Source organism: Phascolarctos cinereus, unplaced genomic scaffold (genome assembly GCF_003287225.1).
Source record: "Phascolarctos cinereus isolate Bilbo 61053 unplaced genomic scaffold, phaCin_HiC Scaffold_4;HRSCAF=312, whole genome shotgun sequence".
Taxonomy (NCBI): domain Eukaryota; kingdom Metazoa; phylum Chordata; class Mammalia; order Diprotodontia; family Phascolarctidae; genus Phascolarctos; species Phascolarctos cinereus.
In genome coordinates, this window is record NW_027555847.1 from 67,003,589 (window position 1) to 67,030,383 (window position 26,795).

Here is a 26,795-nt window from a genome sequence, read left to right on the forward strand (position 1 = left end):
TTGTTTTGTAAAATGCTTAGATTGGAATGGAGATATTTTCGTTTTGCAGAGTTTAGAGCTCCCTTTGCTTCAGGCTGTTGATTTCAGATGCCTTGGGTTGAATCTGGCTTTTCTGACACCTTTTGGTCCTTGAGTTGGTGATCACAAGGCTGATTTGTAATTTCTAAGTGACCAGTTGGGCAGATTTTATGTTCGGTGATTTTGATCACTGTGTATTGATGTACTCCCATTTATAACTCCTAGCTATCCAGTGAGCAGATTTTAAGGTTGTCCAAACAGCCAGTCCTCAGATTCTACCCTGAAATGGAATTAGGATGGGGGGTAGGGATGGGGTGAGCAAATGTGGCAACTGTCCCTTTTCTTGAAAAAGTCACAAGGTTGACTGTCAGGGGTGCAGTTTATCTGTGCTGTAAGGTCAGTGCAGAGAGCTGGTGACTGGTAGGACCAGTTCCTCATGCTTGGGAGTTTGAGTGTGCTTGCTGATTTCAGGGTCTCTGTGATTCTCTCTTTCACCTAGGGGGCTCTTGTCTGGGGCTGCCAGCTGACTCGCCCCGGGGGCTGTATTTTTATTATCCGCAAAGAGCCAATTTACAACCATCCTTGATAAAAGCTTAATTCAAGGCAGAAAGAGTTAAAACCTCAACTATCCTGAGACTAGTTTTATTATATGCCAAGGTGAAATCTCTGGTATAATTCCAGGTAAGCAAGGCATCAATTAGTCTTCCTCAGAGCAAGGCTTCCCCCTGTTCTCTTTCCTTGCTAGTGTCTGGTGGTCATCTGGTTTGGGGAAGGGAACTGAGGATTCATCATCTTCTCCCTTCTGAGGCCTTCCAAGGAGGTGAGGGAGTAATCATACTGTCTTATTGCTAGAGCCTTTATGGTATTCCCTCTCCAGATCTCAGGCAGTATCACACCTTGAATGAGGGATAAGGATAGAGATGGGGATCAGACTTATGATTTCATTGGTATAGAAAACACCATCTACCAGTGTAGGTGGGTTTTTTTCTCACAATTTATCATCAGCTTCCTGGAGGACTGTGGGGTTAAGGGAACTCGCCAGGGTCACAAAGCTGACTTTGTGTCTGAGGTGAGACTTGAACTCAGATCTTCCTGGATTCAAGGCCAGCTCTCCTTCCACTTTCCACGAAGGTAAACCAGTATCTGTTATAAGGATAGGAAAGGGAGAGCAATGCTACTAATGTAAGAGAATGAGCATTTCAATCCCTTCTTTCCACGGCTCACGGAGATTTTCTGTGATTATATTTCTCCATGTCTTTCTGGTTAGCCCTTTCCCCAAATAAACAATCAAAACACACTTGGCTTTAAACCATTTTTAGTAATGGGGGAAAAACCCCCCAACAACATGGAAGGAGGAGAGACTGCTTGTTCTTTATATGATCTGTATAGGTGAAAATTGCAGAAAGGCAAATTTCTTTTTTTCCCTCTAAGACCCTCCTAGTAGTTACAGGGATACCTGGTGTCACTTTTTATCATTTTTTCAGTGAATGCCTATCAAAGAAGTGAAACCTACCAGGTGAGAACAGGGCTGGGAATCTGACCAGAGTAGTAATGGGATGGAAGCAAAAACTTCTCTATACACAGAGTCAGGGGTAGAAGTCACTGGAGACCAACCAACCAATCAATATGTTCTTAAGGCACTAGAGAGAAAATGTTAGGCTCCTGGGCAGGCATATCACCAGTTGTTTGCAGGAGTGAACAAACATTCTGAAAGGGCCTAGGCTAAATTAGGGGATGGATGCCTTCCTCCACTAACTTCACAAGGTGATCTGAGCTGCAGAGTAAATCCTCCTCTGACCCCTGCCCCCCCCCCCCCCCCCCCCCCCCCCCCCCCCCCCCGCCTGCTGAACCATAGCTGCCAGTGCAGGTGATGGTGGTAGACCATAAGCTCAGTCAGACTTTATAACCACACCTCACTGCAGTCCTGCATTTGAGTCCTCTGCCCGGACACTTTGGGATCCTGCTTCCTGCCTTCTCCCCTGGCGGCTCAGCAGTGGCCTGCCCCAGCCAATCCCCACTGTTGTGTTCCTATGCACTAGACAAACTGTAGAATACCTCAAAACATTGTTTTGCCTCATGTGTGTGGGAAACTAACTAATAATACAAATAACAGCTAACATTTCTATAGCGCTTATTGTATACCAGGCACCGTGATGAGCACTTCACATTATCATCTTGGTGGATCCTCACAACAACCTGCCAGGTAGATTGTATTATCCTGATTTTACAGATGAAAAAATGACTTGCCCAGGATCGCACAGCTAATAAATATTTGAGGCCGGATTTAAACTCAAGTCTTCCCATTCTAGGCCCAGCACTCCATCCACTGCTCCACCTAGTTGCCTAACTAAAGATGTTAGGTGGGGCATACTTCTGGAACTGCCTCTAATGGGAATGGGCTGCCTTCTTATTGTTGTTGGTTCTTTGTTCTTGAAGAGAACATCAGGAGGGCGATGTGACTTGCAAGTACATTGGATTTAAGTGAGGCAGGGCTGTGCAAAGTCACTAGCCTCACTTTCTCCTCTGGAGCCATCAGAGTCCAATGGCAAGACCCAGGTCAGGAGAACTGGAGATGGCTCCAGAAGCAGTGGGAGACCTTGGCATTTTGAAGCTAAGGGCTTTCCCAGGTCTTGATTTGTCTGAGGCAACACCCCTTCAGTGACTCAGGGATTTAAGGCTAAAGTAAGAAATAAGACAAAAGGTGGCCTAGTTTGTCTATCCAAAAAAAAAAATGCCTAATGTGATAGTGAGCTCCCCGTCACTGGAAGTATTCTAACACAGGCTAAAGCTATAAGGAATGTTTTACAGAGGATTTGGAGAAGAAAGTTGGACTAGATAGATGACTTCTAAGGTTCCTTCCAACCCCAGAGTTTATGTCTAAAGTTGAGATCAAAGGATTTTACAGGAGAGTAATATAAAATCAATTTACAAATATTTATTAATATCTACTATATCCTGAGTTATAGGGAAACAAATTAAATAATCCATTTTCACAAGGAGCTTATGAAAGACCAGAAAGGTAGTTAGGAACCAGATCACGCAGTTTCTTAAATGGCAAACCCTAAAGGAAGCCTTTCAATTTTGGGGTAGGGAAGTGACACGATGGGTGCCATGTTTTAGGATTATCAGTCTAGCAGCTGTGTGGAGGATCAGTTGGAATGGGGAGAGACTGTATTGCAGTAGTACAGGTGAGATGAGATGAGAGCCTGAACCAGTGTGGATTCTGTAAGTACAGAGAAGGGGAAGGATGCTAGAGATGTGGACCATTGGGAGGGAGGGCAAGGAGAGAGGAGCCAAGGACAACATGAAGCAAGTAAACGTGGGTCGTAGAAGCCACTCACTTTGGAGCCTTGGTTATCTCATAGGAGGAGGATGCTGCCTGGCCAACATGAGGTCAGGGAATGAGACCAGTGTCCTCTTGAGATCCTTCCAGCTCTAAGTTCTATGGTTTCCCTCCCCATTTTTGCCCTCATGTTACTCCAGGTTACTTTTTACCTTTAATGTTACCGTAGAGGGTGGTGTAATGAATAGAGCACTGGGCTCAGAGTTAAGAAAACCAAGATCCACATCTTGTCTCAGACCTTAACTAAGTATGTGACCCGTGGCAAGTCAGTTAACCTTCTTCAGCCTCAGTTTCCTTATCTGCAGAATCAGAATTTAGAGTAGGCTCTACCTCACAGGGTTATGATAGGAATTAATGAGACAGCATACATAAAGCTCTTTGCAAACCTTGAGGCACTACACAAATGCTAGATATGATTATAATTTTTACTTTTTCTAATAAAGAATTAGCATTTCCCTTTCCATGCCTCCTTAATTGGAGTGGCTCCCCTTGGTGGATTGTCTCCAGTGTATCCTTTATCTAGCTTGTTTGTACAGGGTTGGTTGCATGTTGTCTCATGGTAGACTTTCAGCTCTTTAAGAGCAGTCTTTTGCCCTTATTTATATCCCAAGCACAGTGCTTGGCATATAGTAGGCACTTAATAAATGTCTGTGGGTGGACTGGTATCTCTGTACTCCTCCTTTATTCTATAAAAAACTCTTGCTGGACTCAACTGTATTGTGTTAGAGAAGGAACTGGCAGCCATGAAGACAGCTTTCAAGACCTCAAGATACCTGATTTGGAATGGTACCCTTGACTATCAAACTGACAAAATCCAAAATAGCTATCATAAGGAAATTAAGCCAGTGCCAGACACTCAGAGACCTTTTCCTCACCCTGTTACAGTTTTGATTCAATATATTCTCAACTTCCTAAATGGCAGAGCTAAGATCTTCATATTAAGCTCAATCCCATTACCCCTATCCCAACCTACTCCACCTTACCCCCTACCATAAACACATTGAGTTTCTGGTTGAGACTAGAAAACTTTACAGCCACTTACTTGACCCTGCGTAGGTATTATCTTAGTGTGAGAACAGCAGCAATAGAATCGTTTCTCCCAGTGCTGTACGATGACCTTGGACTCCTCCTCACTGTCTGGGCTCCTCCACATGAGATTGTGTTTATCCATTCCAGTGGTTGCCATGTGGACCCAGGTCCCATGACTCTGCTGTGACACCTTATGCTACCTTCAGGCTGCTGTAGGCAGACAAAACCCTAAACCTGATGATCCAGGATTTCTTATGCTACACATGTGGGAAGGTGGGTATTTCTTAATAGCCACCTGTTGGTACTCGAAGATCAAAGTCAGCAAGTCCACAGGACTACTACATCTTTCACTTGACCCCAGAAAACCTTTATCCCTAATCAGTTTTGACTTTTCCAAGATTTCTTCTCTTGTTATGGTAGATCAGCTATTGGAAGTGGGACACTATGCATCATCAAAGACTCCTGCAGTCTATTGGCTGTTCATGGGCGAGACATGTTCTCCCCCCTCCCCCCCAGAAAAAAAGGCCACCGAGGGTTCCACCTCTTTAGGTTGTTTCCTATAGAAATTTGTCCCAGGATAAATCCTTTTATTCACCCAAGAAATCAAGATGTAAAACCACATCTCACAGTACGTTTATGCTTTCTTTCCCTTACTGTAGAGTTTTGGTTTAACAATGTGATTCACACCATGAGATCAAAAATAGTTTTCCATACACCAGCTTCCCATATGTTGCTCTCCAGCCTCTTCACAATTCCCAATCTACTCATCTCTGAACTAGGCATCTCACCTTCAGACTCTTCTAGTCAGACCAAAGCTATTGAAACCTGAAGCAAGCCCATAACAAGAAAGTCCCGGCACCTGGGGAACCAGAGGTAACCATCTGAGGAAACTTGTGACAAGTGAAGCATGGAACAAAATAGACGGTATTCTTATTAGACCACTTTCCTTTTGTGAAAAGAATCAATCAAAAGTCCATCCAACTCTAGTTTTCAGCCTACATCGATGTGTAGCCTATATCCTAATGCCACATCTTCCCTGGGTCCATTTTAAACAAGAGGTTAAATACGAAGTACGTAGAATTTTAGAAACCTCCTCTCCTTCTAGATATTGGTATAGAAAAGGGGCTAGCTATATGGCCTTCATGACTGTTTCAGAGCCAAGTGGCCATCCCTGTGGTTTCCCCGTCTCATCACTGTGTTCTGTTGCCAACATCCATGAAACCTGGCCCTTTGCCTACCCATTTGATGAAGGATCTGGAAGAAAGCTGTTATTAAGACTTTAACTGGTTTTCAGACCCTGGTCAGCAATGTCTCAAGAGGGAGGGAGCCATAAGGAATGGGGCACTGAAGACAAAAAAGACATTGTCTCCAGCCACCCTACATCCTTTCCTCCCCATTCTCTATTCCAGTCTAACAGAAGTCCCAGGGAATGTTGGATCCCATGACAATTTCCCGTTAAGGCCAGAAGGTACAGTTCTGTTTTTGTTTATTAATGTCAACATCATTATAGCCAACTAAATTTGCTTAGTAATTGACATTTTAATTTATTTCACTGCATAAATTTTCCATTACCCCACTAAGCCCCATCAGAACTCTTTGTCCTTTTATTTTCACTCACTCTTCCTCTTATGTGGTCATAGTTAGTATGTATTTCATGATTTTGGGTTCTGATTTTTTTCATTTTTATTATTTCATAAAGATCTTTTCTAATTTCTGCATATTCCTTTTTGGTTTTAATAGAATCATAGTATCACATTATATTAATGTACCACAATTTATTTAACTGTTCTCTTTTTGGATGGACATTTTAGTTTCTTTCAATTTTGTGTTGATTTTGTTTTGCAGTTACCTGTGGTGCTGTTATGAAAATCTTTGAACAGCTAACTTTTGTTTTGTTTTTAATAACACTTTCAGCATAGCTGTATCTTCTTGGCATGGATGCCACAGAGAGAAGGAGAGATCCTTTTTATCAGGAAGAGCCCTGAAACCCTAATAATAATTTCCTTTCTAAAGTTTTAGAGGGAGAGGTAGACGTCCTTGACAATACCTTCTTCCTATGTCCTTGATCCTGTCTTGTGCAGGAGCCTGCTTCCCTCTGTCATTCCCTTTCCCAAATTTTCCACCTCTCCTTATCTGCTGGCTCCTTCCCCTCTGTTTACAAACATACCCCCAATCCTATTTTTATACAAACCTTCATTTGATCCTCTGATCTTCTTAAGGAATTGGCTTATACATGTTCTTTTTCTCACAGCCAGATTCCTAGAAAATGTTGTCAGTGCTCAGTTTTCTCAGCTTGCTCCTTAACCCTTCATAATCTGGCTTCCAGCTTCAGTAGAAACTGTTCTTTCTGAGGTCAGCAGTGGTCTCTTCATTCTTGAATTTGATGATTTTTTCTCAATCTTCATCCTTCGTGACCTCTGTAGCAAATAGGGGTTGCTACTCACAACCCCTCCCAGTTTTTATTTTGTTTTGTTTTGGAGGGCGGTCCTTTTTTCTTTATGTATGTCTAGATGTTACTTCTCAATTTCCTTTGTGTTATAATAATTAATGTCCTATTCCTTAAGTGTGGGTGTACCCAAGCTCTTCCCCAAGTCCACTTTTCTTTCTACAACTCTATGGTGGTCTCCTTAGCTTCCTGGGGTCATATCTATGCAGGCAGTTTCCACATGTAGATATCCACCCAGCCTTTATCTCCTAAATTCCAGTCACACTTCACCAACTGCCTACCAAGCAATTCTAGCCTGGTGTCCTGAAGGCATTTCTAACTCTGTGTGGCCAAAACAAATTATCTTTCACCTCCCGCCTTCCTCTTTTCCTCCCTTCCTTGGATCATCTCTCAAGGGCACCGCTATCCTTCTACTCAGCCAAGTACACCACCTTGAAGTCAGCTTCTACTCTTCCTCATATTCCGTGAGTTGCCAAGTCTTACTGACTCTGCTACCGTAATTACTGCTACTTGCTCTTTTCTCTCCACTCACCGTTCTGCCACTAGAGATTGGTTTCTTTTGTCACTTGTGGCCTAGAACACTGCAGAAGCTTATGTTGCTCCATCTTCCATCTCCCACCCAACTGCCATATTGTACTTTTAAAGCACAAATCTGGCCATTCTCCTGCTTAAGAAACTCTCATGGCTCCCTATGGATCTAGGATCAAAAATAAACTGTTCAAATTTGTCTTTTAAAGCCCTTTACAATCAGGCTGTAGCCTCCCTTTCCAGGCTCACTGTACATTTTTCCCCACCATGCATTCTGTGTTCCATCTGAATTGACCTGTGCTCATGCGCGCTCTCTCTCTCTCTCTCTCTCTCACTCACACACCCACACGCACACACACGCACCCCATTCCTGTTATTATCTTTGTGCCCTTCCACAGACTGTTTCCTGTGCCTAGAGTGTATTTTTGATTCTCATACTTTTGATAGCTCATAGAACTCCTAGCTTCCTTCAAAACTCAGCTCATGTGCCTCCTCCAAGAAGCCTATCCTAGTCTCCTCTCCTCTAATTGCTAATGAGGCATCAGGTCACACAGTAGATAGCAGGTCCCTCTATCCAGTGAAACCCTTATCCCAGACGCTGACAAGCTGTGTGACCCTGTGCAAGTCACCTAACTTCTGTTTGCCTCAATTCCTCAATGCATAATGGGGATAATAATAGCATCTACCTTCCAAGGTTGTTGTAAGGATCAAATGAAATGGTATTTTTAAAGTACTTGGTGTGTAGCTGGGCACTTAATAAATGCATGTCCCCTTCCTATCACCATATTCTACTTTGTATTATATTTATATTTCTCTAGGTGGCAAGGATTATTGTAAGATTTTTTTTAAAAGTACAATGCCTGACACATAGTATTTCCCATTTCCCTTCCACTGCCTCCTCCTTTCTCCCTGAAATTACTTTGTGGGGTTTTTTTTTTGTGTGTGTGTGTGTGTGTGTGTATGTGTGTGTGTGTGTGTGTGTGTGTGTGTGTGTGTTTTTCTATTGATCTTTCCTTATATGTGTTGCTGTCGTTCAGCCCCTCACCCCTTACCTAACCCTTGTACATGTAAGTTCTCTGAAGGCAGGGACTTTTTTCATTTTTGTTTCTCATCACCATTGCCTAGCATAGTTCCTGGCATACAGTAGGTTCTTAATAAATGTTTGTTGAATTTGTGAGTGAATAGTTCCAGAGCCTTTAAACAGCAGAGAGGTCAGGAAGGGAAGGCCCATAGTCAGTGTCCATCAGAACATAAGCAGCAGCTGTTTCCTCACTGAGCTGCTGTCCAAGGTCTTGACCTTAGTTAGGCTCTCTCTGGAGCTTTGCTTGCCCCACTCTTGACAGTCTGACCACATCTCCTGCCAATCCATCATCAGTGGCCTTGAATCCTGTTGATCTGGCTTGTGTTGCCTTCTTCTGCCTGATTCACAGCTGGGATCAGCTGGGTTAGTTAAAGAGGAGAGCCCTGCTCTATGGGTGAACCAACCTGGGTAGAGGCAGAAATGCACAATTGTTCATTTCTCAGGTAGACTGGAAGGTGATGTCTCTGCTCTCTGTGAGTTAGGATAAAGGGAGAACAGTCATCTCCCTCCCCTTGTTTTCCTATGGCCATGGCTTCCCTCTGGTTGACCTTTCACTTGTCCTTTACTCTTTCATTTACATGCATTATAGCTTTTTTGATTACTGGGGAATTAGATTTGGAATTGTGGTATTTAGAAATGTCACACTGGATCGATTGTTGGGGCCATGGACCAAGCACATTCTTGGGCCTTTCGGAGCATTGGTGTTGGCCTGTCTGGGTGTTCTGTAAATGAAAACCTTCTCCTTAACCTAGATGCTACTCAGAGTGCTGAGTTGTCCGTCCCCAGGAATATCTGTTTTAAAATATATTTTATTAGAAGCTTGAGAAAAGGCGGTATGGAAGAGAGACTACAGAGTTGTCCTAGAAACCAGGAAAACCTGGGTTCAGAACCTGCCTAGGACTTATACTGGGTGGGGGACCCTGGTTAAGGAAACAACCTCTCAGTCCCTATGCAGCTTTTTTACAATATATAAGTTGGAGAGAAGGCTCTGATCTATATTGGTAAAGGGAACTGCTCACCATATCATTGACATCACAGATCCTGTTCTCTGTCCATGAAATCACATGTTCAGTCCCTATTCATCTCATATTAAAAATAACATCAATACAAATATTTGCATTTAAATCTCTTGAGTTTAATAAGTAACATGTTCAGTCCCTTGCTCTAGGTTTCCATCAAGGTTCTCTTCGTTCTCCTTCCCTTTTCCTTATGTGATCGTAATTGGTGATACCACATTCTTCTGTTTGACTTTTATCATTGTCATTATGACCAATATTTCATGAAGTTCCCCCCACCCAAGTTTCTTTATATGCCTGGAATGACCATTCTTATGGTATATTTTATTTCTTCAATATGCCATATACCCTTTGAGAATAGGAATTGGTTCACATTTTTTTTCTTTGTATCTATAGTACTTTGAGCATACTAAGCATTCAATAAATATTTGTTGACCTGAACTGAATATGAGTGGGATTCTCTGCTCTGGTGGTTTTTCAAGGCAGATGAGAGTCTAATTCTGAGCACTGGTACCTTCAGAAGTTCCTTCATTTCAGTCCTCTTATATCACAGTCACTCAAAAGGCCTGGGACTTTTTCTGTCCCAATTTGGAAGTTCCTGAGGGTCTAAGCAAGGCCTGTTTCCCTATGTCTATTGCAAGCAGGGATCCCTGCGTGAAAGGGTGGGTCCAGGTCTCTGCCAAGTCTTTTGGTTTGTGAATGGATAAAGATTGGGCTTTTCCTGACCACTGAACTCCAGTTTGAAACTTTTCTGTGCACAAGATGATTTTGTTTTGTGGGTCTTTTTAGCTTCATCTTTCAGGGCTGCATTAGCATTAACATTAGGGTTACAGTCTTAATTCATGCCTCCCTTGGACCTTCTCACCTGAATGGCTGAACCCCAGTTTCCTGCACTAAGGCATCAATTTTTTTTTCAGAAATCATGCACTGTATGTTCATTTATTCACTCAATAAATATTGATGCCTACTATGTGGGACGAGTGTTGTAGGAGATAAGGAGATGACTGTGACAACTCCTACTCATAACAGTCTATCTGGTAAAATGAGACAAACATGACAAATAAAATATAAGCTGCCAAGGACACAGATGACTGGAAAACTGAGGTGGGGTGACCATTGAGTGGTACTGAGGGATGACAGTGACAAATGGATCAGCTGAGTGCTGGACCATGACATGTTAACTGGTGGAAGGTTTCCAGTATGTTGGGTGGATGCTCTTTGGAGATTATACAGAAAGATATAGAAAAGAATCACTCAGGAAGAGAGGTCATGGATGAACTCAGAGATCCATCCAGATATTGAAGTAAGAGATAAATAACAGTTCAATACAACAATTGAAGAGCTGTCACAAGGCAGATGTGATTAATTGCCTAACAAATTATACAGACATTCATGACCTTCCCTTAGATGCCATATGAATTCAAGGGGTGGGAGGAGAGGGGAAAGAAATTACTGGGGGCCAGAATGGTCAGGGAAGTCTTCTTGGAAGAGACAGGCTTTAATCCTAGTTTTGAGGGATCCAGGTTTCAACAGTTAAAGGAAATGGTCCATAGGAAGAACTAGTGTGAGATTCAGCTACAGCCATATTGTGGAGGGATTGGTAGAGGAGTTTGAATTTTAAGCAGGAGAAATGATGGGAAAGTTATGTTCTAGGAAGGATCTGGTGATATGTGTAGGATGAATTGGGAGTGGAGTAAAGGAGATTGTAGATGGAGAAGAGTTAGAATGTTATTTCACTAGGCTAGGCATGAGGTGATGAGGACCTGAGAGAATGTAGGAATAAACAGGAGTGGATGCTACATTATTAAGAAAGAAGAGGTGTGATTTGCCATTTGATTGGGTTTCTCCTAGCTGGGGGTGATTTCTCCTTCACATATACCTAGAACCCCTTTTCTGACTACTTTTCACTTTTTAATCAGTTATATACTTACCTGTATTCATAATCATGGGCATTTACCCCAGACAGTAACTTTGTCAAGGTTAGGAATTATTTGCATTAAGTGTTTTAATATTTATTGAATTGAGTTGTTAAATGAAAGAGAGATTGTGTGTCACGGAGTCTAAGAACTGGATGGGACCTCAGAAAACCATCCATCCCTTTATATCCATAGCAGTCCCTTTATATCCACAAGGGGTCATCCATCCAGTCTTTGCTAGAAAACCTCTGATGAGGGCAAAACATGGCCTCCCAAGGGAGGCTATTCCATTTTGAGATAGCTCTAATTTCTGGGAAGTTCGGTTCTTAGATTAAGCCTAAATCTGCTTCTCTAAAATGTCTACCTTCTGAGTTTTTCCTTCTGGTGAAATCCCTTCCACCAGATGACTCTTCTGATAAATGAAGGCAGATGTCATGTCCCTTAGACTATTCCCTCCTTCAGGTACAACATCCCGAGTTTCTTCAGCCGATCTTAAGATGGCATGATCTCAAGGCACCTCGCCTTCCTGATTACTCTCTTCTGGACACTCTCTAGCTTATTAATTTACTTCATAAAAGAAGGTTCCTAGGAGAACAGAACGCAGTACTGCAAAGCAATAGTGTCAAACTCATGGCAAACTTGAGTTGGCAAAATTCGAAGCAGAACCAGATTAAAATGTAATTGGGAAATATTTAACAAGATACATAAAACGACAATACAACATAGATATTGTTAATTTGTAGTTTTCTAAGTCATTTGCAACAAGGATCTGTTTCTGTTTGAGTCCGACACCATTGCTTTAGGGTGTGGTGCAACCAGGGCAGGGTATAGGACTCTCCTTCCGTAGTCCTAGACATTGTTTCTCAATTTGGCTTTTTTAGTTACCGTATCACACTGTTGAATTATTGTAGGCACAGTTCACTAAAATCCCCAAATCTGTTTTTAAAGGTGATATTTTGAACCTCCAGTATAGAACTGTAGCTGCTAGGTGGCACAATACACAGAGCACTGGGCTGAGAATCAGGAAGTCTTATCATCTTCCTGAGTTTAAATCCAGCCTCAGACACTTACTAGCTGTATGACCCTGAGCTCAAGTCCCTTAACCCTATTCACTACAGTTTTCTGAGAAGGAAATGGCAAACTACTTTGCCAAGAAAACACCAAATGGGGTCATGAAGAATTGCACATGACTGAAACAACTCAACAACAAAAGTGTAATCACTGTTACATTTCATATTCACTTCCACCTAATATTCTAGCCTGTCAGGATCTTTTTAGGTCCTGGCTGTGTCATGCAACACATTAGTTGGCCCTCTTAGCATTGTGTTAACTGCAAATTTGATAAGCATGTCACCTGTGCTTTTTTTCAGGTCATCGGTAAAAATGCTAAATATCATAGGGTCAAGAAAAGATTTTTGAGGCACTCCATTGTTGACTTCCTTCCAAACTGATATCAGACCATTAATGATTATACTTCAGGGCTGACCATTCAATCAGCTCATAATCCACTTAACTATGCTGTCATCTGCCCCATTTCCAGGAGAATAGTTGAGAGCCTTTGTCAAATGCTTTGCTAAAATAAACTGTCTATAACATCTAATAATCCTCACCACCTCCACCCCGCCGCAAGAAAAGGAAATGTGGTTATTCAAGCATAACCTTTCCTTGAATGAAACTATATTGGCCTTTTGTGGTTATTGCTTCTTTTTCTAGATGATACTTTAATGATGCTTTGTGTAATCTAGAATTCTTTTAAGAATCAAAGTCAATCTCACCGGCGTCTAGTTTGCAGAATATGCTCTTCCTTTTTTTTTTTTTAAATCTAGACATTTGCCTTTAAGACTTGTACTTCCTCTCCCTTTAGCTGTTTTTCAGAGATGACCAACAGAAGCTGGGCAGTCACATCCGCCAGTTTATACGCAACTTTGGGCTGTAGTTCATGTGGACCTTGGCTCAACTACTGCATTGGTAGGGGGAGTTGGAGAACACCATAAGTATAGTTTACCTAGATTTTAATGAAGCACTTGACAGAGTTTCTCATGCTATTCAAGGGGACTTAAACTCATCAAAGATATTCATTTTCCTGCTAATATCTCCCCTACTTCTCTTGGGTTTCAATTTACTCTTAGCCATTTTTTGTTCTTTTGAGAAGGAACAGTCAAGGATGCCTGTGAGATTTGGAGCCTTGGCAACTGGGAGAATGATGAGTGGTATCAGTTAGCTAGAGGGAAGTCAGAGGAAGAGGGAGGTATATATATATATGGGAGTGAGCCTTAGGTGGGTAGGGGAGTACTATATATTTAAGAAATAAGACCAGCTAGCATCTCATTTTTTAAAGTCTTGAGTCTATAAAGCTATTCCATCAAACAGGTGGGATTCCTGTATTTATGAGGAATTAAGTGAGAATTTCTCTGTTACTCCTCTCAGGCTAAGTCCCAGGCCAACTCTGATAACAAGTTGCTAGAACTACACAGAGAGTCTGGCCTTTCCCTTAAGCTTGGGGACTTAGGTTGGAGTATCAGGGCATGGATCCTATGAGGCCCCACTCTTCTTCCCAGATCATGTCCTGTAGATCATGATCCAAGCTGCCCAGGGTCTGATCTTCTAGCCTGGACTGGTCTAAGCAGGAAGAATTAGACAGGACAAAATTCCTTGGGGAGGAAGGGAAAGAGAACTGAACCTAGGAGTTGGATTTGGAAGCTTGTCAGGGATCTCTGAGGGAGATGTGTCCTTTAGGAAGGAGAGGCCAGACTCTTTACTCTGTTGTACATACGTACCTGTGTGCATGCTCGCATGTTGATAGTGTGAACCCGAAACTGCTTATACTAGACTGGCGGAACTTCTCGTGTTACTTACTACCTGAACATGATACTGAGAGAGGTGCTAGGGAACATGGGCTGGTGATTTATCATGCTCTTTTCTGATTCTACCTCCTGAGGATTTTTCTATGATGCCTCCCTTCTATGGCATTCCCAGTTTTTTTTTTTGGGGGGGGGAAGGTGTCACTATTTAACCTATCCTTGTCTACTACAGACAGAAATAAGTACAATGTAAACTTAATAGATGAGTGCATTAGAAAGGTGCAAATCAATTACTACTAGGGATCTAAAGAGGAGAAGCTCCTTCATAACCTCTGGAATAGTGGATGAGTGAGTGGCTCAGGGAAGATGTCCTGGAGGACAGAGAATTTGAATTGGGCATTAAAAAAGGGGATTTCCACTGGTAAGTGAAAATTTCAAGGGCATTCCAATTATAGGTACAGCAGCAGGGAAATGCAAGTTCAGTTTGCCAAGGGGTTAACAAGTAGTTACATTTGATTGGAGTTTAATGTTTATGGAAAAATTGTAGTAGACGTGAAGTCAGAAAAAGGCAAAATGGCATCAGGATGTGCAGTACTTTAGATGATAGAGCAAGGGGTTTGAATTAGGGATCCAGTGGAGACTTGGAGGAGTGATTTGACCAAAACTGTACCTAAGAAAGATCTTTTTGATAGCAGTCGATTTTGATAGCAGTAGATTCATTGGAGGGGCAGAGGGAAGATGAGGCAAGACTTTTAAGGAGGCTAGTGCTATAGTTTAGGTCAACAAGAATTTTAGAGTCCCTACTATGTTCATGATATATGTTGACTATTAATAAACTTTGTGCATAGTAGATACATTCTGAATGCTTGTTGATTACGTGACTTGTGCTAAAAAAAAAAATGAAACAGTTTCTTGCCCTTGAGTAGCTTACCTTGTACTGGTGATCTAGGCAGGAAGTAATGAGGACCTATATTAGTATAGTGACCATGGGAATGGACTGGGCTGAGATAAGGTCAGGGTGGGGAGGTAGATATGAGACTTGGTAACTGGATGAAAGATTTTGAGCTTGGTAAATTGGGTGAATAGTTGGACTTCTGAAAGAGGAATTAGTTTGGGAGTAAAAAATTAGAATTTAAAGTGCTAGCAGAATATCCAGGTGGAAATATCTTAATTACCACCTCGGCAGTTGGAGATGTGAGTCAGTATCTTGAAGGAGAAATCAGGAGATAGAGATTTAAGTGATCTGTGTCAAGGTTATCTTTGAAGTTGTGGGAATGAGGGATGTTGCCAAAAGAGAGAGTACTGAAGGAGGAGAATTAAAGGCCAGGGGCAGAAGCTCAGGGAATACCCTTTTCAAGAGTTGGGAAGAGAACCAGAAGCTCATGAAGACACAGTTAGAGGAATAACATAAGCTCCTCAGCTCGTTCTTTCTTTCTTTCTTTCTTTCTTTCTTTCTTTCTTTCTTTCTTTCTTTCTTTCTTTCTTTCTTTCTTTCTTTCTTCTTTCTTTTCTTTCTTTCTTTCTTTCTTTCTTTCTTTCTTCTTTCTTTCTTCTTTCTTTCTCTCTCTCTCTCTCTCTCTCTCTCTCTCTCTCTCTCTCTCTCTCTCTCTCTCTCTCTTTCTCTCTCTTTTTTATCCATTTGTATCCTTACTAACTAACAGCATCTGGCGCACAGTAGGGACTCAATAAACACATTGATTCATTGATTGTTTGAAGAACACTAATTGAGTGTGTTTTTTATCTGAAGCGAATGGGAATCAGTATATCTAAAAGGAAGAGAGGGAGTGACCGAGAGTTCTATTGCTGCAGAGACATCTAGTAGGATGAAAACTGAATGAAAGTCATTGGTGATATTTGGAAGAACAATTTCATTAGAGTGTTAAGCGGTAAGCTGGACTGAGTTTGAAAAATAGAAGCAATGAGTGTAGACCATTTTTTTTGCCCCTAGAAATTTTACTGTGAAGGAGAGGAGAGGGATGGGCAGAGTGGGTAGATGGAGAGGTCTGGTCATGTTTGTAGGCAGATGGGGACAATCCAGTTGGGAGAGGATGAACAGTGCAAGAAAGACAGTCAGGGAGGGATGCAATTGAAGTCAAGTATAGAAGAATTAGCTTGTCTTATTCCCCTTACACCCGTGCAGACCTGGACCCAGTGACCCAAGGATCTATAGATGGTTGTATCTCCTTCATCAGTCACCTTCCCTACTTTTTCTTATTTGTTCTTACCCTGCAGGCCCAGGGCGTGGGGAGGTTGAGACCAGGGAATGCATCTACTACAATGCCAACTGGGAACTGGAGAAGACAAACCAGAGTGGTCTGGAACGTTGTGAGGGGGAGAAGGACAAGCGCCTTCATTGCTACGCCTCATGGAGGAATAGTTCTGGTACCATTGAGCTCGTGAAGAAGGGCTGCTGGTTGGATGACTTCAATTGCTATGATAGGTACTGCTCACCCACCTCTGAGATTTCTCTCCAGCCCAATCCCTACTCCCTCAAGCCAGATGGAGTTCTCCTGGTCAGAGAGCCATCTGTCTTAGTGGTGTAGTAACCTAGGTGGTCAGTGGAACAGGCATGACTGTCCAAACTATAGTTGTGACTCACTGCCCGTGCTTGGCAGGAGAGTAAGGGGATCAGGAGGTGGGACATCTTTAGGATACTTTGGAAGGATCACCTGGGCTTCCCCCCCAACTCCCCTACCAAACCACAGAAACCCCTTGTTGGGAATATTCCCATAGACTCCTTGAAAGCTTGAAATTTGTTTTCCTTAAAATCATGAAGTATTTGTCAGTGTTTCCAAGTGTAATCTTGATGCTTAGCCATCAGCAAAGTGGCTCTCAAGGGCTACTCCTCTTCCGACTGTGAAATGGAAGTAAACACTTGGGAATTAACACTCCACGTGGGGCAGGCCTTCATCTTCTCAGCTTCCCCCTCCCCCCACCCCCCAGGGGTCAAGGGTAAGTGCTTAGAATCTAATGGACGCTAGGAAGAAAGTCTGGATGGCTTTGATGATGTATGCAACTCCTCTGCACTACTCTGTTGTCACAGGCAGGAATGTGTAGCCACCGAAGAGAACCCCCAGGTCTTCTTCTGTTGCTGTGAGGGGAACTTCTGCAATGAAAAGTTCACGCACTTACCCGAGGTCACCAACCCTGAAGGTGAGGGAAGCTGGGCTGGCTCTGGAAGCCCACTGAGCTGAGGGGGTGAAGCCGGCCGGAAAGAAGGGGGCATGGGGGGAAACAAAACAAAACAACAGTAACTCACATTTATGTAGGGCTTTAAAATTTGCAAGCACTTTATATGCTTTATCCCATTTTAATTCCACAGTAGCTCTGTGAGGTAGGTACTACAGGGGTTAATATTTTCTCCATTTTACAGATGAGGAAACTGAGGAGACTCAGAGGTTGTAGCTCGCCCATAGGAAAATAAGATAGGATTTTTAACTTAGAGCATTTTCACTTCGAGTATTACACTATGTACTGTGTCCTGCTGTCTCTCATTCCCCTAGATTCTGTAGTGTCTCATTATTCTACAGGACTCCTATTGCTTCGATGGTCAGCTCTCATCAATAGTGACTTTCATTTTGCATTTAATTTTTGAGCTGTTGTTGCTGCATGACTTGACTTGGCTCAGGGAGAATTTTATTTTGGGGTATGTGAGGCCATTACAAGAAGAGATGATGATGGTGCATTCTTTGCCCTCAGGAAACTTGACAGTTCAATTTTAAAACAACTAATTAACAAAGAGAAAATTTTCATGTGCATTCAGTTTTTTAAAATGATTCATTTGTTTTATGAAATTGACAGATATCAGCAAACACAAATATTTCCAGATACAATGAATAGAAAAATAGGATTGTATGAGAAACTGAAGCTCTGCTTAAGAAGATGTGGTAGTCTATTACATACAGCATGTTTTCTTTAAAGTATATGTTGCATTTAACATGCTAGTCCAATATTACCCTGCTTATCTGTGGTCCCTTCTTCTATTCCCTTCTGTGTATCTTAAAAATGTAAATTGATGCTTTTTTCTTTTTTTTGGCACCGATATCACTACCCCTTTCTAACACCCCCCCCAAGTAAAAATAAAATCCTTTCTTATGATAAAATAAGTATAGTCAAGCAAGAACAAGTTATGGGTTCAGTTTCTTAAGTGTCCTTTGAAATGGTAGGTATGCCAACTGAGACTCTCAAAGACTATGCCACACAGAAAAAACTCTAGATAGATACCACCAAGCTGGAGATGCCTCACGGGCAGCCCCCTTGACAAAAACTGTCTATTGTTGAGGGACCCAACCGACTAAACTTAGATCATAGAATCATCGATGGGGAGCTGGAAGAGGCCTTGGACACCATCAAGACTAGTCTTACCGTTTTGTGAATGAGGAAACTGAGGACCAAGGTGGTTAAGTGATTTGCTCAGCATCACACAGGGATGAGGCAGCTAGGTGGAGCAATGGATAGAGATAGGAGGACCTGAGTTCAAATCCAGACTCAGACACAAGTTGTGTGACCCTGGGCAAGCCACTTAACCCTGATTGCCTCAAAAATAAGGGAATAAGAATTAGAGGCAGGATTTGAATTCAGGTCCTCTAGCTCTGACAGCTCTTTCCACTAGATTGTCTCTCTTCATTTTCACTGTAGCTCATGAAGGGGCTTAATAAAGACCGATTGAAAGATAGGAGAGTCTTCCCCAACAGCAGTGAAGATAGCCTGGTGATATTGGAAAGGGAAGAAAGAAATAATTTTATTCCATTTGAAGTGAAATGACCACTGACCTCTTCTCCCTTCCCCACCTCTAAGAATACAATAGGCTGTGTGTTAAAGATTTTATTTTGTGACCTTAAACCTCCAAATCTCATATAATGCCTCATTTTTTTGAGGGGCAAAGGGAGGAGTGGAAAATCACCTCATTGTCTCAGATCTCCAGATTCCAAAGTGTTAAGTACTCAGCATTTCCCTTAACCATGTTTTATGAAATTGACAGACATCAGCAAACACAAATATTTCCAGATACAATGAACAGAAAAATAGGATTATATGTGAAACAAGCTCTGCTTAAGAAGATGTAATAGTCTTCACCCCCCAGGGGTCAGAAGCTCATGAAGAGCTGCCTGAGATTTGTTCATAGACATGAGATTCATATTCTCAACATAAAATGTAGGTGTTCATTTACTTTAAAAAAAAAATTGGACCTCTGATTTCATGGGCACAGGGAGCTCCTGGTGAGAAGCTTTGTCACCCATAGAAATCAGAACCTTCTCTGCAATTTAAGAGTCTTAGGGAGTCTCTTGGGGCATGGAGAGATTGTGACTCACCCAAAGCTTTGGAGCCAGTGAGTATCAGGGAGCAGACTTGAACCCAGGTCTTTCTGACTCTGAGCCCTGATTTCTATCCACTCTGCTACACTGTCACGGATGTTTATAATCACACGTCATCATCATCATCATAATGATCTCATACTTCTAATGTTTTAAGTTTTACAAAATACTTTTCCTCCCACCAACTCTGTGAGGTTGGTAGTGCAAATGTTATCCCCATTTTTTGGATGTGGAAACTGAGACTGAGAGATGCTAACCAACCTGCAGTCAGGCAGGTCATAAGTGTTAAAGCCAAGTCTTTCTCCTAAATGCTTTGACCACTTTTACTACTCATGCATACAGATGTATAAATAAATCCCACCCTCTACTGGAAGCCTTCCTTCCCTAACCCCTCTTCATTCCAGTGCTTTCCCTTTTGTTATTATTTATTCTGTAAAGAGTATGCTTTGTATATGTTTGGCTGTTGTCTGCCCCTTTTAAATTGCAAGCTCTTTGAAGTCAAGGGCTTATCTTTTGCCTATTTGTATCCCTAGCACTTAGTAGGTGCTTCATAAATATTTATTGATTGATTTTATTGACATGCATCCATCTATGCAATTTTTATAGCGATAAATATGTGTATATGGCATTTGTATATTCTAATAAAGCCATATATACATAGATGCATCTGATAAATACCTGGCCCCTAGCATGTATTTTCCACTCTAGGGTTGGAGGCCTGGCATGGGGCATGTCAAATCATTCTGCAAGTACTTTGTCTGAGTTGAGGGATAGTTAGTGAGGCATCTAGCCTTCTGTTAGCCTCTCTAGCCTCAAAGAAAAGACCAGCAAGATGAAATCATGAAGGCTGAACCAGGAAAAATGATGATGCTGTGGGCTTGAAGGGGGCAGCTGCTTCAAAGTGTGAACAAAACCCTTTTATCTCTCTGCAGTTACCTATGAGCCACCCTCAACTGTCCCTCTACTCACAGTCCTTGCATATGCCTTGCTGCCTATCGGAGGCCTCTCTCTGGCCATTGTCATTGCATTTTGGATGTATAGGCACCGAAAACCTCCCTACGGTCATGTGGATGTCAATGAGGTACTCAGGGGAATTGAAGAAATAGAGACCGCTGAAGGGATGGATGGGAGCATCTAGGAATTGAAAGAGAGAACGTATTTAATTTCTTCCCCCTTCCAGGGAAGGAACTTTCCCAGAAATAGAAGTTCTTGCTTTCCTGTGCTCATACTACTTTAGTGTTTATGGGCACTTGTGCTTCTCACCTAGAGGACAACAAAAATAAGAACTTATTCCAATGCTCTTCCCACCTCTTCCTGTCCTAGGTCCCCATAGCCTATTGTCAAGGTTGGTCAGCCAGAGAAATTCTCATTGTTTTGCAGGAAGAAAATTGAAGCACCAAGTAACCTGCATAAGTTCAAATGGTAGGACATGAGAACTGGGAGGTGGAGTCAGGATATGAACCCTGCTCCCCAATTTGTAGCTGAGGCTTTGTATACCTTTTGTTGGGAAAGTGTAGCCATATTACGAACCCTTAGGCATCCTTCCCAGGGGCTTGGCTTGTTGTTAACCTCAACAACACACAAAAGGAAATGTTCTGTGGTTCCTTAGACTTCTGTACTCTTACTATTAATCCCTTTGTTATCTTAGGACCCAGGTCCTCCACCACCTTCACCACTTGTTGGCCTGAAGCCACTGCAGCTGCTGGAGATCAAGGCCCGGGGACGTTTTGGCTGTGTCTGGAAGGCTCAGCTTATGAATGACTATGTAGCAGTGAAGATTTTTCCATTACAGGTAACAACAAATCTGGTTTTAGATATTTTATTTTTAAGCAGACACGACCCAGTTCTAGGTGTTAATGGTGATCAAATGAGATAATAATTGTTAAGCTCTTAGCACAGTGCCTGGCACATAGTAGGCACTATATAAATGCTTATTCCCTCCCCCTCATCCCTCCCCATTTGTGTGAAATATGATCAAGGCCTGAACTAAGATGGTAGGGTGTATGTATGTGTGTGTGTGTGTGTGTGTGTGTGTGTGTGTGTGTGTGTGTGTGTGTGTGTGTGTAGAGGAGGCGATAAGTGTGAGAGAAAAAAATGGTGATGAACATAGTAGGTTAGGTGATTGAGGTTTGAGGCCTGGATCCTGACTGAGAAGACAGTAGTGCCTTTAATAGGAACAGCAAAGTTGGGGGAATGAGTATGTTAGGATAAAGGGAAGGGTGATGAATTCAGTTGGAGTATGTTGGGTTTGAGGTGCTAGTGGGACACCTAGATATAAACACCCTACAGATAATTGGAGACGTAGGACTGCAACTCTAGGGAGACTTTGGAAGTCGGCCACATTGAGGTGGTTAAAGCTACAAGTGGAATGAATGGACTGAGAAAGGGAGGAAGAAAAGGAGGAGCCCAGAATCTTGGAGGTTACTCAGTCAGGAATGTAGGAGTAGGGTGGTAAGACCTCAGGAGGAGTCTGAGGAAGAGAAATCAGATTGCTGGGAGGAAAACTATGAGAGGGCAAGGTTGTAGAAGCCAAGAAGGCAGAAAATACACGAAAAGAGGAGGTGGTCAGTAGTGTTCATTGATACAGAAAAGTTAAGGAAGGTGAGGTTGGAGGGAAAGGTACTTAGACTTGGCAGTTGAGACCCTTTTTAGTCTTGGAGAAATTTGTTTTGGTGAATGGTGAGGTTAGAAGCCAGACTGCAAGTAGACGTTGGTCAAAGAGTAGGCGGCTGGTATCAATGACTAAAAGTTTAGCAGTTAAAAGGAGAAGAGCTGTAGCTTTGGGGAATAGCAAGCTTGGATCAGGGATCCCTCTGACTGTATTTGTAGGTATTGGGGAAAGGACCACTAGATGGTGATATTAAAGATTCTCAAAGTCTCAGAATGAGAACAGTAGATCAGCCAGGTCTTCAAGAATTGTCATTTTGCTGCCTTTCTCCCAGACAGTCTCTCACAAGAGTATACTTTCTGGTTTGGAGACAGAGAATGATTTATCCTCTCAGCTGCTTTGCTCTCCCCTTTCAGGCTGCCTCTGTCTCTAATTAATTATGCTCCAAGTGGTTATTATTAAGTACAGTGCTCATAAGTGTTTAATACATACTTGGTGATAGACTAGGATGACTATACCACAACTATCAGAGGATTAGTCCTTGAGGCCTCAGAACTGAGTATTCTCTGTCCCTTAGGACAAGCAGTCCTGGCAGAGTGAACGGGACATCTTCAGCACACCAGGCATGAAACATGAAAACCTGCTCCAGTTCATTGCAGCAGAAAAGAGAGGTTCCAACCTGGAGGTGGAGCTGTGGCTTATCACAGCCTTCCATGACAAGGTGATTCTGACATCCCTTTCCCCTCCCCTGAGAGATTCATAACCTCTGCCCTGACCTGCCTCTTGGGCTTCTGGGGCAAGGTGACCCCCTTGGCCTCATCCCCAGTCACAACCTCCAGGACAAAGTTGAATCTGAGCTCTTCTTAAGGGTTTGGATTTTCTAGAGGTATGCTACGCTTCTAGATGTCTGAACCCTCACTGTGCTACTTCTTCTAGGGTTCTCTCACAGATTATTTGAAAGGGAACATTGTTACTTGGAATGAGCTGTGTCATGTAGCTGAGACCATGTCCCGAGGCCTGTCCTACCTGCATGAAGATGTGCCCTGGTGCCGAGGAGAGGGGCACAAGCCAGCCATTGCCCACAGGTATGGAGTGGGGTAAGAGAAAGGAATAGGGTAACACAATAGGATTGAGTGAAGATTGGAGACTGGCAGAGGAACTGGACGAGCTCTGCCCACAGATGGCACATGGTATATGCCGTTGACGTCCTTTTTGAGTAGACTCCAGGGAGGTGTGTTAATCAACACTCCAAGAAATCCTCCTGGGGTTGATTGGGATAGGGATAGGGATGGAATTAACATGGGTCAAACCTTCTCTTGCTGCTGCTGACTTAGAAAGACACTGATGTCAGTTACATTTACTCTTAATTCTTCGTCCACTCCAGCCTTTGCTCTGGCCTGATTCTGAGTATGGCAGTAGCTTCTGGTTGATTTCCAAGTGCCCTCTAGTGGCAGTTTCGTTTCATATGCTGTTTTTAAATAATTAGCCCGTTCAAGGCTAGGGTTTTTTTTCTTTCAGTGGGTGGCCTTTATTTAGGGTTCTGTATTTAGTTTGGGGAATGGGGGCAAGGTGTGGAAGAAAGCATTATTGAGGAGTTTTTTTTCCTTTTGTCTGTTTACCTTTTCCAAATTCTGAGTGGCTTCTGGACTTTGGTGGGAGTTGGGCAGGGGAAGTAGGGGAAAAGGAATTTGATGAAGTGAGAGATAAGGAGAACTGAAGGATCTGATTTACCACTTTCCTAAATGTTAAAAGAGAACTTGTAAGTACCTGGGGTTTTGGTTTCACACCTACGCATTCCTAAATCTGTGTTAATCAGTGGACGTTACATGAATAGCCATATGCCATGTACATGTGCACATACATGTTTACATTCTCACATATTATTGACATAGAAGTTAACATAATTTTAGCTTTGAAAGGATCACAGGAATCATCTAGACCAAGTGTTCTTAAATTTTTTTTTTTTTGTATCATGAACCCTTGGTAGTCTGGTGAAGCCTGTAGACCACATCTCAAAATAATGTTTTTAAATAATTGAAGAAAATGCTGTTTTAGTTAAGAGATTACTGAAAAGAAAGATGTATTTTTTTCCTTTCCAGATTCACAGAACCCTTGAAATCTATGGATTCTAGGTTAAGAACCCCTGAACTAGACCATCTCCTTCATTTTGCAGATGAGGAAGTTGAGGCTTAATATTTGCTCATAGTCATAATAAGTTTTTTTAAGTTTTATTAATTTATTTTGATTTATCAACAATCACTTCCATATGCTTTTGAGTTTGAAATTTTTCTTCCCCTTCCTCCCCACCACCCTGCTCAAGACAGCGCACAGTCCAATATAGGCTATACATTTACATTCTTATTAAACATTTTCACATTAGTGGTATTGTCAGTAAAAATTAAAACCGATAGGAGGAACCATCAGAAAAAGGAAACAGAACTCAACAGAAGAGAAAAAAAATAGCAATTGAACTTCCATAGTTCTTTCTTTGGATGTGGACAGCATTTTCCCTCACGAGGCCTCTGGAGATGTCTTAGATCCTTGTATCACTGAGAAGGGTTAAGTGTATCAATATTAGTCATCACACAACGTGGCTGTTATTGTGTATGACGTTCTCTTGGTTCTTCACTCAGAATTAGACTACACAAGTTTTTCCAGGTTTTTCTGAAGTCTGCCTGTTCATCATTTCTTATAGCACAATAGTATTCCATTACATTCATATACCACAACTTGCTCAGCCATTCCCCAGTGGATGGGCATCCTCTCAATTTCCAATTCTTTGCCACCACAAAAAGAGCTGCTATGAATATTTTTGTACATGTGGTCCTTTTCCCATTAGTATGATCTCTTTGGGATAGAGCCCTAGAAGTGCTATTGGATAATCATAATAAGTTAACAAAAGGACTGCCAGATCTGCTGCCTCCCTCCACATCATAAGGACAACTCCGTATTTGTTACATTGTTATATTAATTTAACTTATTTGTTAACCATCCTCAGACATGGTAAAAGTGCTGTGTTTGGACTTACAAATCACGGGTTTGAGTTTAACTCTGCCATTAGCTCGTACGACCTTGGAAAGTCAATTTCTTCTGTCTGGTTGTCAGTGGTCACCAAAGTCAGGTTTATGACATGTTATGATTGCCCCACCACGAAAGAGGAGGCCGTGCCTTGGTTCAGGGGGAGAAGTACCTCCTGTGGACTTCCTTCCAGCTCCTTTGGCCTTTACCCAACTAAAAAAAGGAAGGGATTCCCATCTATATTTTGTATCCAGTGTACAAGACTTGGGAGCACTGGATGAGGGCATGTGGATGGGGGGCAGGATAGGGGAGGCTTTTGGCATTTGGGGCTGATCCATACCTCTAGACTACAATAATAATGCAGTCAACTTTCAGGCACTCCTATTCTTTCTTCTTAGTAGATTTTTTAAAAAAGTTTTAACCCTGGGCCACATATCTCTAGCCCCTTAGTAGATATATGCTTATGGGAATTCAGTTTTAGCTGAATGTGGTGATGTGATATGTAATTTGAAGCAAATAGACATTTCTTCCTTTAATCACTGTTTGGGATTTTTTATCTTATGTCAGTCAGTCAACAAGCATTTATGAAGCTCTTACCATGTCCCAGGCACTGTGCTAAGGGCCAGAGGATATGAATATATAAAAGTAAGACAGTCCCTGACCTCAAAGTGTTTTACCTTCTAATAAGGGGAGTCAACATGTTCACAATAAATATAGGAAATATACCAAAAAACTCAGTGTTTGGGAGTGGAGGTACTAAAATCTGGGGGAAATGGAAAGGCCTCTTGAAGGAGGTGGGAGGTTAGGTCTAGGTGGAAGTTAAGGGGGTAGTTAAGGTCTAAGAGGTAGAGAGGAAAAGGGTGAACTCCCTGGGTATGGGAGATAGCCTTCCACATAAAGGGAACATAGAATGCCACGTATGTGAAATAAGAAGAAAGCCAAGTTTGGCTGGTATTTAGACTGCGTAGGGAAGGTGCCAGGTATTGGGGGAAGTTCCAGAATGAGGCAAGCATAGTTTGGAAGTGAGGGAGTCAGGAACAGGTCCACAAAGGGAATGAAGTCTGGCCTGGACCCCTCCACAAAATGGGAAGCTCTGGGAGGAGCTCACCAGTGAGAGAAGGGAATAGGCCTCATGGGGAGGATATTACAGGCTGTGTTGGGCACAGAGATGGTAGGATATCACATGGCAAGGAGGCCCCAGGGAAGCTCCAGGATGATCTGGAAGTTGTTCCAGATGAAGGCTAAAGATGAAGACTTGGGAGTCATCTGCATAGTTCAGGTCAAGCACCAACTCAGAATTGTCATGAAGCCTGGGTAGCAAGCTAGTCCTGCTACAGAGAGAGAGAGAGAGAGAGAGAGAGAGAGAGAGAGAGCAGCTCAAGGTGTTCCAGGTGCCACCTTTGAGGTCTCAGCTTAGCTTCTGTCTTGAATTCTTCCAGGGATTTCAAGAGCAAGAATGTCTTACTGAAGAGCGACCTCACAGCTGTCCTGGCTGACTTTGGACTGGCTGTGCGGTTTGAACCAGGAAAGCCTCCAGGCGACACCCATGGGCAGGTGAGAAGGGAGGGAGGCCAGTGAGGTGCAGTTTGTGTGAGGCTTAGGCTCGCAATTAGCTCTTGCTGCCAAATCCCAACTTCCTTCCTCTTCCTGCCAACCAACATGCATTTGGTCTAGAA

The 26,795-nt window shown here is 42.4% G+C and overlaps 1 protein-coding gene across 1 annotated transcript in view; it reads left to right on the forward strand.

Annotated features, from left to right (window-relative positions):
• Positions 1-26,795, forward strand: part of ACVR2B (activin A receptor type 2B) — a 94,226-nt gene that overhangs the window by 57,084 nt on the left and 10,347 nt on the right. The window contains exons 2-8 of the mRNA XM_020981277.2: positions 16,411-16,618; positions 17,222-17,331; positions 20,426-20,574; positions 21,142-21,285; positions 22,679-22,822; positions 23,038-23,186; positions 26,559-26,673. Of these exons, the coding sequence (XP_020836936.1) occupies positions 16,411-16,618; positions 17,222-17,331; positions 20,426-20,574; positions 21,142-21,285; positions 22,679-22,822; positions 23,038-23,186; positions 26,559-26,673 (1,019 nt within the window). The remainder of the gene's footprint in view (positions 1-16,410; positions 16,619-17,221; positions 17,332-20,425; positions 20,575-21,141; positions 21,286-22,678; positions 22,823-23,037; positions 23,187-26,558; positions 26,674-26,795) is intronic.